The sequence below is a fragment of the Hypomesus nipponensis genome, chromosome 28 (assembly GCF_054491055.1).
Source record: "Hypomesus nipponensis isolate SF chromosome 28, ASM5449105v1, whole genome shotgun sequence".
Taxonomy (NCBI): Eukaryota; Metazoa; Chordata; class Actinopteri; order Osmeriformes; family Osmeridae; genus Hypomesus; species Hypomesus nipponensis.
The window spans coordinates 11,625,001-11,639,038 of NC_140388.1; the positions used below are offsets into that span (position 1 = coordinate 11,625,001).

General features: G+C 56.1%; 1 protein-coding gene across 2 annotated transcripts in view; it reads left to right on the top strand.

The window, feature by feature from the left end:
- ebf2 (EBF transcription factor 2) overlaps positions 1 to 12,637 on the top strand; it is a 30,441-nt gene extending 17,804 nt beyond the window's left edge. For both annotated transcript variants that reach the window (XM_084694644.1, XM_084694645.1), the window contains exons 7-16: positions 6,138 to 6,219; positions 8,977 to 9,118; positions 9,849 to 9,979; positions 10,115 to 10,241; positions 10,395 to 10,483; positions 11,053 to 11,118; positions 11,463 to 11,637; positions 11,828 to 12,010; positions 12,268 to 12,435; positions 12,563 to 12,637. In XM_084694644.1, coding sequence (XP_084550770.1) covers positions 6,138 to 6,219; positions 8,977 to 9,118; positions 9,849 to 9,979; positions 10,115 to 10,241; positions 10,395 to 10,483; positions 11,053 to 11,118; positions 11,463 to 11,637; positions 11,828 to 12,010; positions 12,268 to 12,435; positions 12,563 to 12,594 — 1,195 coding nt within the window. In that variant the 3' untranslated portion in view covers positions 12,595 to 12,637. The remainder of the gene's footprint in view (positions 1 to 6,137; positions 6,220 to 8,976; positions 9,119 to 9,848; positions 9,980 to 10,114; positions 10,242 to 10,394; positions 10,484 to 11,052; positions 11,119 to 11,462; positions 11,638 to 11,827; positions 12,011 to 12,267; positions 12,436 to 12,562) is intronic.
- The last annotated feature ends 1,401 nt before the right edge of the window (positions 12,638 to 14,038 follow it).

Below are 14,038 nucleotides of genomic sequence, written 5' to 3' on the forward strand. Positions count from 1 at the left end.
ATATCACTCCTTCCACATTCCCTCGCTGGTTAGAGCAAAACAAAACACAGTCCAACCACTAAAACACACATCACCACACTCTGACCCCAGCAGAGGAACGATGCTTTCTAGGAGCCTCTGACACCTAGGTGAGGTACATTAGTCTGCCTTCCTCCTGCCCCTCTCCCCCCTTCTCTCTCCCCCTCTCCCCCCTTCTCTCTCCCCCTCTCCCCCCTTCTCTCTCCCCCTCTCCCCCCTTCTCTCTCCCCCCTTCTCTCTCCCCCTCTCCCCCCTTCTCTCTCCCCCTCTCCCCCCTTCTCTCTCCCCCTCTCCCCCATTCTCTCTCCCTCTCTCCTCACGGCTCTCTCAGTCCGGACACTTTCGCGGTGGCAACCCTGATGGTTTTACGGCACTACCAAGCTCTATAAATCAGCAGTGGTGGTTTAAATGTTTGGCTTTGTCACAGTTCTCAAGTTTAGAGGCGAGGGGGCCTCGGGGCAGGGGCTGGTTAGAGGCTGGGCTGGAATGAGGATGAGGCCACAGGGGCACGTCCAGTGGTCAGGCCTTTTCTCTGCCTCCACACTCTACCCTCCACCTCCACACAGACTGCATAATCCCTGTTTGAACACAGGCCTCGTGGGAGATTACACCAAAATCACCAAACGGGATTAGAACAGTTGAGGTGGAGTGTCTTTCCAGAACGGCCTGACACGTCGTCTGTCGAAGAAACAAGAGTCTGTCGAGCAGCCTTGACTCCTGGATAAAGCTTGTAGGTTGTTGAAGGAAGAGAGTATTGGTGTGTGAGAGGTGAGGCCCCCCCCCTCGTGTGTTTTAGGAGGGGGGGGGGGCGGTCCATGGGGCTGGTGTGAAAGGTCTCGTGGTGGTATGTGACAGCGAGGGTATCAGTTCGGGGAGCGCTCTCTGTGCCCCATTAGCAGGGTCAAAGGTCAGGTGCCCCGGGTGTTAACCCTGGTGACCAGTCTAGCTTCCAGTCTGCCAGGGGACTCTGGGATCCAGGGGTATTTATTACCGCCCCCTCTGCCCCCCCCCCCCCACCCTCCCGCCCCCTGCACCCCTCTCCCCCCACCACCTCCCCCTTCCTCCCCTTTCCCTAACTCTCCCCATGGAGGAAAACAAAACAACCTCTCCTCCCCCCATCCCCCCCCCTCCCCCTTCCTCCCCCCATCCCCCCCCCCTCCCCCCTCCCCCCCCCTCCCCCTTCCTCCCCCCTCCCCCCTCACCCTTCCTAGTCCTGTGGACTAATTAGATGCATATCCATACATCGCTTCATGAGGACCCATCTGTAGACTTCTGCATTGGCGTGAAATATTCTTAGGTCAACATGGGCTTATCCACATCTCCACCCATAGCCAGGAGCCATGAAACCTGGTCGACCCAATGCTTGCATGTTGTTTTTGCATATTAAGTAGCGTTTACATGCATATGATTTCAAGTCAATGTTGTGCTTTTGTAACTGTGTGTACATTGTGCAAATCGTGTGTGTGTGTGTAACAGTGCTCTCAGTGTGTGTGCGTGTGTGTGTGACTTAGTACTCTCAGTGTGTGTGCGTGTGTGTGTGTGTGTGTGTGTGTGACTTAGTGCTCTCAGTGTGTGAGTGTGGCAGAGGAAGGCCCTCAGAATGTCAGTATGTTTTAATGCCTCACATCTGGTTTCCTAATTTTCCTCCCCTACCCCATCACGATGTCAGGACACTGTTTTGTTTTTCCAGGGTGGGGGGCCATGGGGGGGGGGGGATGCTTGATGAGTGATGGCCCTGAATACAGGACATCAACATTACCTCCCCTCCTTCCTTTCTCTCTCTTCCTCCCTCTACCTTTCTCTCTCTCTCTATCATGCTCTTCTTCTCTCTCTTTCTCTGTCTTCCTTTCCTCACTCTTTCTTCTCTCTTATCTTTCTCTGTCTAGCTTTCCTCCCTCCTTCCCTCTCACTCTCTCTCTTCCTCCCTCTACATTTCTCTCTCTCTATCATGCTCTTCATCTCTCTCTTCTTCTTCTCTACCCTTTCTCTGTCTAGCTTTCCTCACTCAGTTTTTCTCGGTTCGGTATTTCTGTCTTTTGTCCCCACATCTTCCTCCCTCCTTCAGCTCCTACCGTCTGTCATGCAGCACGAGGTGGCCGATGAGTTTAACCAGCCTCTCTCTGTCTCTTTCTCTCCCTTTTTTTAAACTCTGTCTCTCCCCCCCTCTCTCTCTCTTTAAAAAGAGAACAGGACAGGCCTTGCCAAACGAAATGCTCCCCATTTTTGTCGTCTTTGTCTCTCACGGATAAAATTCCCACAAAATCCCACCCAAGTTTTATTGAAACAGAATTTTAGCAGCTGTCCCCAGTTCAGAGGGGCAGTTCTGGTCAGAGAGAGACTCTCTGTCTCAGAGAGAGACAGGAACAGAGACCAGTCATGTAGTCTTGAGGCGGTGGGGTACGAATCTACAGGTTCCACATCTCTGCTAGACGACACAAGCGCCCCTAAACCACCGGAGTGGCAGGAGCACTAAAGTGACGAGAGCTGCTTCTCTGTAAGCTGGGCTGCTGGTGTCAGTCCTGATCAGGGCTGACGACAAGCGCCTCTCACAGGAGGTGTTGTGAGGTGTAGGGGCCTGCTGTTATTAAGGCCACATGTAGAGATAAGAGTTCAACTGATGTGTAGCAGATGCCCTCGGAGGCTACAGGGGCTGTCGAGGCAGGAAACAGAGCCTCAGCAGGCTCACCTTTTCTTCACCGCCGCGTTCGCGGTGTCCTGACTTCTTTTCTGAAGCTAGCTTCAGTTAAGCAAGTTGTCAGCGTGCGCGGCGGCCTGCCCCCCCATGCTGGGCCGCCTGTGTTTAGTCTTGGGAACTGAGGCAGATGCAGACAAAGGGGATTTAGGAGGCCTTGACTGGAGATACAGAGGGGAGGAAAAACAGACTCCCCACGGAGCTAGTGTGGAAATTGATCCCCAGGCTTAAGTCCCGGCCTACCTTTTGTTTGCAGTTTCCTAATAAGTGTCTCTGCGGAGGGTGGGAGTCGGAGGGAGGGGGGGTGGGGGCAGTCGTGTGGGTCGTGGTTTGACTTCCGTCAACCGTCCACGAGTCAACAGCCCAAAAAAACAGCCAAGAGTTTTGTCAAGTCAAACTCCTTGTTTTTCGTCTTAGGAAGCGAAGTTGAACAAAAAAAACTCCCGCAGAAGATGAAAGGATATTTAAATACAGTTGTGCGCACGCACTGGTAAACACAGAGGGAGATGAGGAGGGAAACACATACGTGTTTATCCAATCTGAATTACAGAGCGAAATTATTGTTTTTGAAAGGCGCCCCCCCTCCTCCCCCCTCCCTCTTCTTCTGTGGTGTTTCCTCCTCTCTTCCTCCTCTCCTCAGATACTCCGCTGTCCTCGCCAGCTGGGCGGGGATGTGTGTGGGTGTCGCACATTTACCCAAAACAAAAACAAACAAATTCAATATTAAACTTTTGCCGCCACGATACAGGAAGAAGGAGATGCGAAACAGAGGGTCCTCGACTTCTTATTAATTATGCAAGATTAGTCTAATTATAATTCGGCAAATGAATGTGTGGCAGAAGGTACGAGGCTACTGGGCTGGGAGATTTGCATGTTAAGTGGCAGGGGGGGTTGTGGCTAATGCATGCTAATGTATGCAACAGCGTCTCGCTTTAATTTTGGCGTTTGCAGCTGTGTGCGTCCGAACCGAAGAAAAGGGGGTGAAAAGTTGACTGAAAGGGTTTTTTGGGGGGGACAAAGGTGGGGGGTTGGGGTTCGTGGAGGGGCGTGGGGGTGTGTGTGCTGAAGTGTGCGGGAGTGTGATGGCTGGAAGAAGTGAGGAAATGAGGTGAACCAATCAGAGGAGGAGGAGGAAAGGGGGGGGCAGGTAGGAAAAGCTGACCACAGAGGGTGTCGGACACGTTCGATCCCTCCCAGAGGATTGTGGGTAAGCGTCGGGGGGGGTACACCGACTCACAGCAACACATCCTCTCAGAATCTGATACCACCACGAGACGTTCTCTCCGGGGGACCAGGGAACCCGTCTGTCCACTGGAGTCACCGGCGGCAGGAGAGAGAGACAGAGAGGCAGGGGAGGGAGGAGGAGAGAGGGAGAGAGGAGGAGAGAGGGAGAGAGGGAGAGAGGAGGAGAGAGGGAGAGAGGGAGGGAGGGAGGGAGGAGAGGGAGGGAGGAGGAGAGAGGGAGAGGTGGAGGGAGGAGGACAGAGGGAGAGAGGAGGAGAGAGGGAGAGGTGGAGGGAGGAGGACAGAGGGAGAGAGGAGGAGAGAGGGAGAGGTGGAGGGAGGAGGACAGAGGGAGAGAGGAGGAGAGAGGGAGGGAGGAGGAGAGAGGGAGGAGGAGAGAGGGAGAGGTGGAGGAAGAGGTGGAAGGAGAGGTGGAGGCTGTGATGGAGGGTAGGAAGCGTTTGGAGGAAGGGAGGGAGAGAGAGAGGAGCGTCTTGCCCTTTAGCACACATCCACCCGGGCAGGGCCAGCCTAGCGGAGCTGGGAGGTTGGAGGTCCAAGCTCTCTCTGATAAATCATAATCACCCTCCGCCAACAACAATATTGATTGTCCTCAGCTGAAATAGCTCAAATCAAGAAATATTGGACACAGTTTTGGAAGCGAGCTCTCGTTCCAAACCAGGCCCCGTTCACAAGGGAAGAGAGGAGGGAGGGAAGGAGGGAGAGATGGAGAGAGTGACGGAGAGATTAGGATTGGGAGGGAGGTTCCTTGGCTGAGGGGCCAATATGAAGTCCCTCTCCAAACACAGCCTCTCCATGAACATGACTTATATCTGCCGTGTTCACTATGTGGGTGGGAAGGAGTCTCCAGTGCCAGGCCTCCTCTTCCTCTCAATTCATCCCTGTCTCCTAGGAGGGATGGTGGGGGTTGGAAGAACGGAGGAAGGGCTGGAGGCCTGATCTGGTCCAAATGCGTCGGACGTCACCATCACCTCTACCTGTTCATCTCACTGTCTGTTTTCTCTCCATGATGTCCCGCTCACTACCCCTGTCTCTGTGCCCCTCTCTGTCTCTCTTTCTTTCTTATACCAGCCAGCCATCTCTCTCTCTTTCCTTCTCTCCCTCTCTCTCTCCCTCCCTCCCCTCTCTCTCCCCCTCCCCCCCCCCTCTCTCTCTGTCTGTGATGGAATGTGTTCCTGGTGGTTGCCTCGTCTCTACCTCTCAGCGTGGGGACTTTGGGATTGCGGCAGACACTCGTTGCCATGGCAGCGGGCTGCGTTGCCGAACTGTGCACACCTGGGATTTGGAGTCTCTCCCTTCCCTCTTCCCATCCTCCCTCTCTCCCTCTCTCTCTCTGCTCTAGTGGAGGGGATCAGCATCTCTCTCTTTCCCTGTTCTCTGAAACTCTAATGTACATGAGAAACACCCATACATAATGAGACACCTCCATACAAACACGTGCAGCACGGCCCCAAACATATAGAACTCATCCCCCTCCCTCTCTCTGTCTCTCTCTGTCTCTGTCTCTCTCTCTGTCTCTCTATCTGTCTCTCTCTCTCTGTCTCTCTTCCCGTTCTCCCTCTCCTACTTCCTGTGTCCCCAGTGAGGACTCGGATACAGAATTGCAGGAGACCAAGGTCCCCAGAGGCCTCCATACCACCACCCCCCCTCCCCTCCTCCTCCCCTCCCTTCCCTTCCTCCTCCCCCTCCCCTGCTCGTCCCCCTCCCCTCCCCTCCTCCACCTTTCCCACCTCCCCTCCCCTCCTCCACCTCCCCCACCTCCCCTTCCCTCCCCTCCCCTCCCCTTCCCTCCCCTCTTTCCCTCCTCCTCCTCCTCCACCTCCCCTCCTCCTTTCCCTCTCCCTCCATACATCACTGTCTCCTGTTCACTTTGAAACTCAACAGCAGCTTTCCCCAGCCGGCCTCTCACCAGCCTCATCTTCTGATTTAAAGTGTAACAACATTGACTCTAATACTAAACTAAACAGCCGTGATTACTGTCAGTGTGGATCACACACACACACCTTCCTTCCTTCCCGACCATCTATGATATACTGTTTTCAAGTGCCCTAAACAATCCTTGGGTGTCCCCTTTCATTAGCAAATCTTTCCCGTTCAGAAACAAATATTCTGTCGTCGTTTTTTTCCTCACGTCGTTTCTGTTTACCGGAAAAAAACATGTCTTTTTTTTTTTTTTTCGCAGGTTTTTCTTGAAGTTTTTCCTGAAGTGTAACCAGAATTGTCTGAAGACAGCAGGAAACCCACGGGACATGAGGAGATTTCAGGTATGAGCTCCAGGAGACAAACGGGAAGTGTCTTACATGTCAGTGCAGGAAAAGAAACATGTTTTTAAAAATAATCTGAAACAAAACCTGCCCTTCCGTCGAAGGAGAGCGTTCTGTTCCCCAGTGTAGTGGAGTTGGTTTCCCACTGCATCGTCTGAGAGGTTAGGGTGCAAAGGGACAGCATGGATGGAAAGTTAAAATGTGAGAGTAAAACAATCCACAGAGAGATGGGGAGAGAAATGGGTAAGAGATGGGAAGAGAGATGGGAAGAGAGATGGGAAGAGAGATGGGGAGAGAGATGGGGAGAGAGATGGGGAGAGAGATGGGGAGAGAGATGGGGAGAGAGATGGGGAGAGAGATGGGGAGAGAGATGGGAAGAGAGATGGGAAGAGAGATGGGAAGAGAGCTGGGAAGAGAGATGGGGAGAGAGAGCAGGGAAGGGGGAGAAGGAGGGAGGAGGAGGGCAGGAAATAGGCTGAGGTGTTTCAGGAAGTTGTCAAGAATTGAGTGATTGGCTCCAGATGGGGAAGGTCACGCTCCGTGACCCAGGAAGTAGTCACATGGGACACTCCCGCCTCACTTCCTCTGCCGTCTTTCAGCACAGGAGCCCCTGTCTGGCATTCTCTCTCCCCTCGGCCAGCCCCTCACTCGCCCCCCACCCCCCCCCCTCCCATCCTCCATGTTTGTTTTAACTCCTGCGCTGTGTCACATGCTGAGAAGTTACGAGCCCTGGTTCCTTCGAAGGCCCTCACCTCCAGGGTTAAAAGGCGATCAGAGCTGGACAGAAGCCCTTCGCCGGATGATCGATAATTTACAGTTCTTTTCCGTCTCCGTCTCTCCGCCACCTACAGTACGAGCACATCTGCTTTCCCTCTCTTTTTCCACTTTCTCCCTCCCTCCCTCCCTCCCTCTCTCTCTCCCTCCCTCTCTCTCTCTCTCTCTCTCTCTCCCTCTCTCTCTCTCTCTCTCTCTCTCTCTCTCTCCCTCTCTCCCTCCCTCTCTCTCTCTCTCTCTCTCTCTCTCTCTCTCTCTCTCTCTCCTTCCTCTCTCTCTCTCTCTCTCTCTCTCTCTCTCTCTCTCTCTCTCTCTCTCTCTCTCTCTCTCTCTCTCTCTCTCTCTCCTCTCTCCCTCCCTCTCTCTCTCTCTCTCTCTCTCTCTCTCTCTCTCTCTCTCTCTCTCTCTCTCTCTCTCTCTCTCCTCTCTCTCTCTCTCTCTCTCTCTCTCTCTCTCCCTCCTCTCTCTCTCTCTCTCTCTCTCTCTCTCTCTCTCTCTCTCTCTCTCTCTCTCCCTCCCTCTCTCTCCCTCTCTCCCTCCCTCTCTCCCTCTCTCCCTCTCTCTCTCCCTCCCTCTCTCCCTCTTTCCCTCACTCCCTTCCTCTCTCCCCTCCCCTCTCCCTCCCTCCCTCCCTCTTTCCCTCACTCCCTTCCTCCCTCCATCCCTCTCCCTCTCCCTCTCCCTCCCTCTCTCCCCTCCCCTCCCCTCCCCCTCCCCCCCCCTCCCCTCCCCCTCCCCTCCCCTCCCCTCCCCTCCCCTCTCCCTCTCCCTCTCCCTCTCCCTCTCCCTCCCTCTCTCCCCTCCCTTCTCTCTCCCCCTCTCTCTCTCTCCCTCCCTCTCTCTCTCTCTCTCTCTCTCTCTCTCTCTCTCTCTCTCTCTCTCTCTCTCTCTCTCTCTCTCTCTCTCTCCCTCCCCCCTGAACCTGGACCGTCAATACCTAGTTTGTTACCGTTTACAAAACACTAGACGATTAAAAATCACTCTCTCGGAAAGATATCTGTTCACCACCAGACAGTCCTCCCACCACCACCAACACCACCACAAGCTCACGGACACGTGCACTGGGTCCAAAGAATTAGTATCGCATAAATACCCTGTTAGAGGGGTGGACAAGCACGCCGGGGGAGCAGGAGGATGGGGTGTTTTGTATGCACGTCCTCCATGGAGAACAGATGTAAACTGGACGAGAAAGGGACACACATGCTGCTGCCAGAAATCAAATTAGGACCTCCATATATCACCCACTACTTTAACGGCCAGTAAAACCAGGAGATTCAGTCCATATGCCTGGTGTCGAGGAAGCATCAGACAGGGACCCAGACTGTACCCCTGTGTAGGGTGCTGCATGTTGACCCTGCGTGGGGAGGGGGGAGAGGAGGAGGGGAGGAGAGGAGGAGGGGAGAGGAGGAGTGGAGGAGAGGAGAGGAGGAGAGGAGGAGGGGAGGAGGAGAGGAGAGGAGGAGTGGAGGAGAGGAGAGGAGGAGAGGAGGAGAGGAGGAGGGGAGGAGAGGAGGAGGGGAGGAGAGGAGGAGAGGAGGAGAGGAAGAGAGGAGAGGAGGAGGGGAGGAGGGGAGGAGAGGAGGAGAGGAGGGGAGGAGAGGAGGAGAGGAGGAGGGGAGGAGAGGAGGAGAGGAGGAGAGGTGGAGGGATGGACCGGGGGAGAGTTGGAGCAGGGGAGAAGGACTTGGGGGGGGGGGGGGGGGAGAGACGGTGAAGGAAGAGAGGGATGAGGGGCAGAGACGGGGGAGAAGGCCACAGGGAGATCCGTGCAAGGGGGAGGTGATCAGAACTGGTCAGGAATATAACAAAGAGGCTGAAATATTAGGATCACCTGGATGCTGAAATGAATCACTGCCAAGAGACTCAGCCAGGAGACAGGCGACCCCCAGAATGAAGGCTTGTGTTCTTCACTGTGATGAATGTAGATCTTGTTCCTCTCCTCCCTCCTCTCCCGCCCCCCTCCCTCCTCCCCCTGCCTCTCAGGTGGTCCTGTCCAGCACCGTCAGTGTTGATGGTCATGTGCTTGCCGTGTCTGACAACATGTTTGTCCACAACAACTCCAAACATGGTCGCCGGGCTCGCAGACTGGAGCCAGGAGAGTCAGGAGAGAACGGCATGGAGTATGGTGAGACAGCAACCAGCTCACCCTCACCACGTAGACACACCCCCTGTCCCTCACCCCTACACCCCTACACCCCCTACACCCCCTGCACCCCCTACCCCTCACCCCAACACCCCCTATCCCTCACCCCTACACCCCTACACCCCCTACCCCTCACCACTACAACCCTACACCCCCTACACCCCCTGCACCCCCTACCCCTCACCCCTACACCCCTACACCCCTACACCCCTACCCCTCACCCCTACACCCCTACACCCCTACACCCCTACCCCTCACCCCTACACCCCTCAACCTACACCCCCTCCACCCCTACCCCCTCTACCCCCTAGACCCCCTAGACCCCCTATCCCTCACCCCTACACTCCCTACACTCCCTACCCCTACACCCCCTATCCCTCACTACTACACCCCTCCACCCCCTACCCCCTCTACCCCCTAGACCTCACCCCTACACCCCCTCCACCCCTACCCCCTCTACCCCCTAGACCTCACCCCTACACCCCCTCCACCCCTACACCCCCTCTACCCCCTCCACCCCTACCCCCCCTACCCCCTACACCTCACCCCTACACCCCCTCCACCCCTACACCCCCTCTACACCCCTACCCCCTACCCCCTACACCTCACCCCTACACCCCTACCCTCCACCCTCTCTCCCCCCTGCTGTGAGCCACTGTGTGCCGTCCCTGAGCGAGTGACACTGAGTGTGTAGGCCTCTCTCTTCCTGCAGCCACCCCCTGCATCAAGGCCATCAGCCCCAGTGAAGGCTGGACCTCGGGCGGAGCCATGGTCATCGTCATCGGGGAGAACTTCTTTGACGGTCTCCAGGTGGTGTTCGGCAGCATGCTGGTGTGGAGCGAGGTAGGAGGAGCTAGCGGAATCGAGGGGAGAAGGGGATTTTAAAACCGGAGACCTCTTGATCTGCTCTGAGCTATTTCCCGCTAGTGTTCACCCTGCCCCGGTGTGTGTGTGTGTGTGTGTGTGTGTGCCTCTCAGCTGATCACTCCTCATGCCATCCGAGTGCAGACACCCCCTCGACACATCCCTGGGGTGGTGGAGGTCACGCTCTCCTACAAGTCCAAACAGTTCTGCAAGGGAGCGCCTGGGCGCTTCATCTACACAGGTGAGGAACACACACCTGGTACCTACACACACACGTGCCGCACACACACACACACACACACACACAGTATTAATCCTAACCCATACAGTACACACATGTGTGGGGTCTGAACAAAGTCCATTCTGCAACTAAGAACTGTGTGTGTGTGTGCAGCCCTGAATGAGCCAACCATAGACTACGGCTTCCAGCGGCTGCAGAAGGTCATCCCTAGACACCCAGGAGACCCTGACAAACTGGCCAAGGTGAGACCCCAGCCCCGCCCAGCCCCCCACCAGCAACCCACCAGCACCCCAGCCCCCCCCCAGCCCCTCCCAGCCCCCCCCTCCCAGCCCCCCCCTCCCAGCCCCCCCAGCCCCTCCCAGCCCCTCCCAGGCCCCCAGCCCCTCCCAGCCCCTCCCAGCCCCCCCCAAGCCCCCCCCCTCCCAGCCCCCCCCAGCCCCCCCAGCCCCTCCCAGCCCCTCCCAGCCCCTCCCAGCCCCCCAGCCCCTCCCAGCCCCTCCCAGCCCCCCCAGCCCCCCCAGTCCCCCAGCCCCCCCCAGCCCCCCAGCCCCCCCCCCTCCCAGCCCCCCCCTCCCAGCCCCTCCCAGCCCCTCCCAGCTCCTCCCAGCCCCTCCCAGCCCCTCCCAGCCCCCCCAGCCCCCCCAGCCCCCCCCAGTGGCCCAGCCCCCCCCAGCCCCTCCCAGCCCCCCCCTCCCAGCCCCCCCTCCCAGCCCCCCCCTCCCAGCCCCCCAGCCCACCCCAGTCCCCCCTGGCTGGCCCCATCCTGACACTGCAGGATCTTGTTAACTAAAAGCCTGGTCTGTGTGTTCAGGAGATGCTCCTGAAGAGAGCAGCAGATCTGGTGGAGGCCTTGTATGGGAACCCTCACAGCAACCAGGTAGGCAGGGCCTCACACCACATCCTCACAGCAACCAGGTAGGCAGGGCCTCACACCACATCCTCACAGCAACCAGGTAGGCAGGGCCTCACACCACATCCTCACAGCAACCAGGTAGGCAGGGCCTCACACCACATCCTCCAACATCACCCTGCTACCACAACACACCACATCCTCCAACATCACCCTGCTACCACGCTCCAGTCTGAACAGTGCACCTAGTGACGAGTCACTAACCCTCTGCACCCCTCCCTCTTTTCTGTTTCCGTTCCTCCCCTGCTTTCCCCCCTCCTCCACACCCCCCCCTCCTCCACACCCCCCCCTCCCCCCTCCTCCCCCTGCAGGACATGCTCCTGAAGAGAGCGGCGGACATCGCTGAGGCCCTGTACAGCGTTCCCCGCCCCCACAGCCAGCTGCAGGCGCTACCCAGCTCCCCGGCCCACGGCAGCGTCATGGGCCTGGGCTCCTACCCCTCACAGCTGGGGGTCAGCATCGGTGACCCGCTGCAGAGCAGCCAGGGTGAGCAGGACTACCACTCCCAGCATGCACCGCTGCACGGGCCGTTCAGCTCTTCCTGTCTGGAAGACGCCCAAATCACACGCGCTCTCCGTTTTACATTTTATTGCTGATCAATGATTTGTGGAGTGATTTGCTAGATCACTACAGGAAATGACATCCCTCTCTGTTATCTCCCTCCCTCTCCCTCCAGGCTACATCCGTAACCCCAGCAGTCTCTCTCCTCGGGGCTACCCCTCCGCCTCCACCCCTCAGCAGAGCTACGGGGGGGGCGGGGGCATGAGCGGGGGGTACGGGACCGTCCCTATGACCAGCCTGGGGGTGCCAGGGTCCCCCGGATTCAGCAGCCACTCCCCGACGGGCTCCCCCTACGGAAGTGAGTGTCCCCCCCCTCCCTGTGTGGCCCCGCTTCTCTCCCCCCCTCCCCCCCCTCCCGGTGTGGCCCCGCCTCCCTCCCCCCTGCCCGGTGTGGCCCCGCCTCCCTCCCCCCTTCCCTGTGTGGCCCCGCCTCCCTCCCCCCAGACACGTCTATTCGTAGTCCTCCGCTCTCAGTCCAACAAATCGTAGTTTCTGCGATGGGCTCGCCAGCCTGGAGGATGTAGTGCTGATTGTTCCCTTCTCTGTGCTCCGCAGTGATGCCTACCAGCCCCACCATCCCAGGCTCCAGCTCGTCCTCTTCCCTGCTGCCCTTCTCCTCCTTCCCCTCCTCCGCCAAACAGAAGAGCGCCTTCGCCCCCGTGCTCCGCCCACAGGGCTCCCCCTCCCCCGCCTGCCCCGCCTCCGGGGGCAACAGCTTCAGAGGTAAAACACACACACACAGAATCACACAGAATCACACACACTCTCACATGGCTCCTCCCAGAAAACTGTAATCACTGCAACCTCGCCACCAATCATGAGCCTCATTTCTCCTCCTCTTCCTGTCCAGCAATGACCGGCCTGGTGATCCCCCCAATGTAGCAGCGGCTCTGCCCCCCCTGCCGGACCCACCCACCCCCTGCCCCCCTCCCCCCTGGGCTCCAAGATGGCCTAGAGAACCAAACCATGAGCTCTCACCCTTGCTCTCCCCCACCCCCTCTCCCCCACCCCCTCTCCCCCACCACCTGTTAGTCTCCGCCCCCCCAGCTGGATGACGAGAGGGGAGGAAGGGAATAGTCCAAAGAACTGCCCACCACCCATGAAGGAAAAAAAACAAAACGATCGCCGCGGCAACGTCGGTTTCCTCCGCTGGCGAGATCGGTAACCCCTGCGAGTCACGTTCCTCGTCTCCGCGTCGCCCGTGACGACGTCAGCAGACACAAGACCCTCGCAGCGTCACTGAAACCTTCTGCCTTCCCACCCTCCTCCAACGCCACACCCCGCCCCGGGCTGGGGCAGGGAACCGGAACTGATTCACCCCGTCGATGATTTGTTGTTAGAGCACTGAACTATGTGAACGACTGACATCCATGATAGACCTCCTAGGACTGAATACTTTGTGTTGAGACTCTTGAGGAGCAGGGAGCTCCGACCGGCTCAGTGAGGACCTGGTCAGCAGCATGTGTGTACGTCGTCTGTTGGCCTGGAGGATTTTGTAGTAGACTTCTTGAAGGCGATTTACATTCCGAAATTATAGACCCTTTTTATTTTTTGATTCCAATCTCAATTATTTTACGAGTGAAGATGCTCTGTCCCCTGGGTTGTTACTAAAGGAATTCATATATTGATTTATTTAAGAAAAAAAAACAAGCAATTTAACTTATTATTATAGATAGTTTAGGGAATAATATAAACTTGTTTTATAAACGTCTTCCTTTCCTTTCTTTTGCAATTGTTATAAAAGTAATTATCTCAACGTTGCCACTATACATGTTTTGATGATCTTGACGGCTTTTGTCACAGATGATGGATGAGTCATTAGTGAGAATGAAAAACATGGTAACATCCTAACTTGATTTGAAATAAAGTCACTGGCAAACACTTTGTTCCCTGGTTTGTCACAGAACATAATTGAAACATTTCATAATTAAAAAATGCAAATTAACTTGCTGTTCTCTATAAAGGACAATTAGTTAGCCTTATCTTTATTTCATTTTTTATGCATGCTATTCCAACACCGATGCCCTGATGGTATTTGGATCCATGTTGCCAGAAAACGTTATGATTTTATTCTTAATTTAACATGTTCCATCCAGATGCAAGTCTCGGGTCACTATGCAGTAACTATTACAGGAAGCACAAAGGAGACTAAAAGAGATGTTGTCCCTGTCATGCTACGATATTCTCCCTGGTTGTGACACCATACACGTTCGTACTCAGGACCAGACTGCAGGTTACAAAGTTGTTTTTTTGTGTTTGACTTGGTTTTATTTATTTACAACTCTTAGTAAATGTAAGTTTACATAAATATGTATTTTCTTTCTTT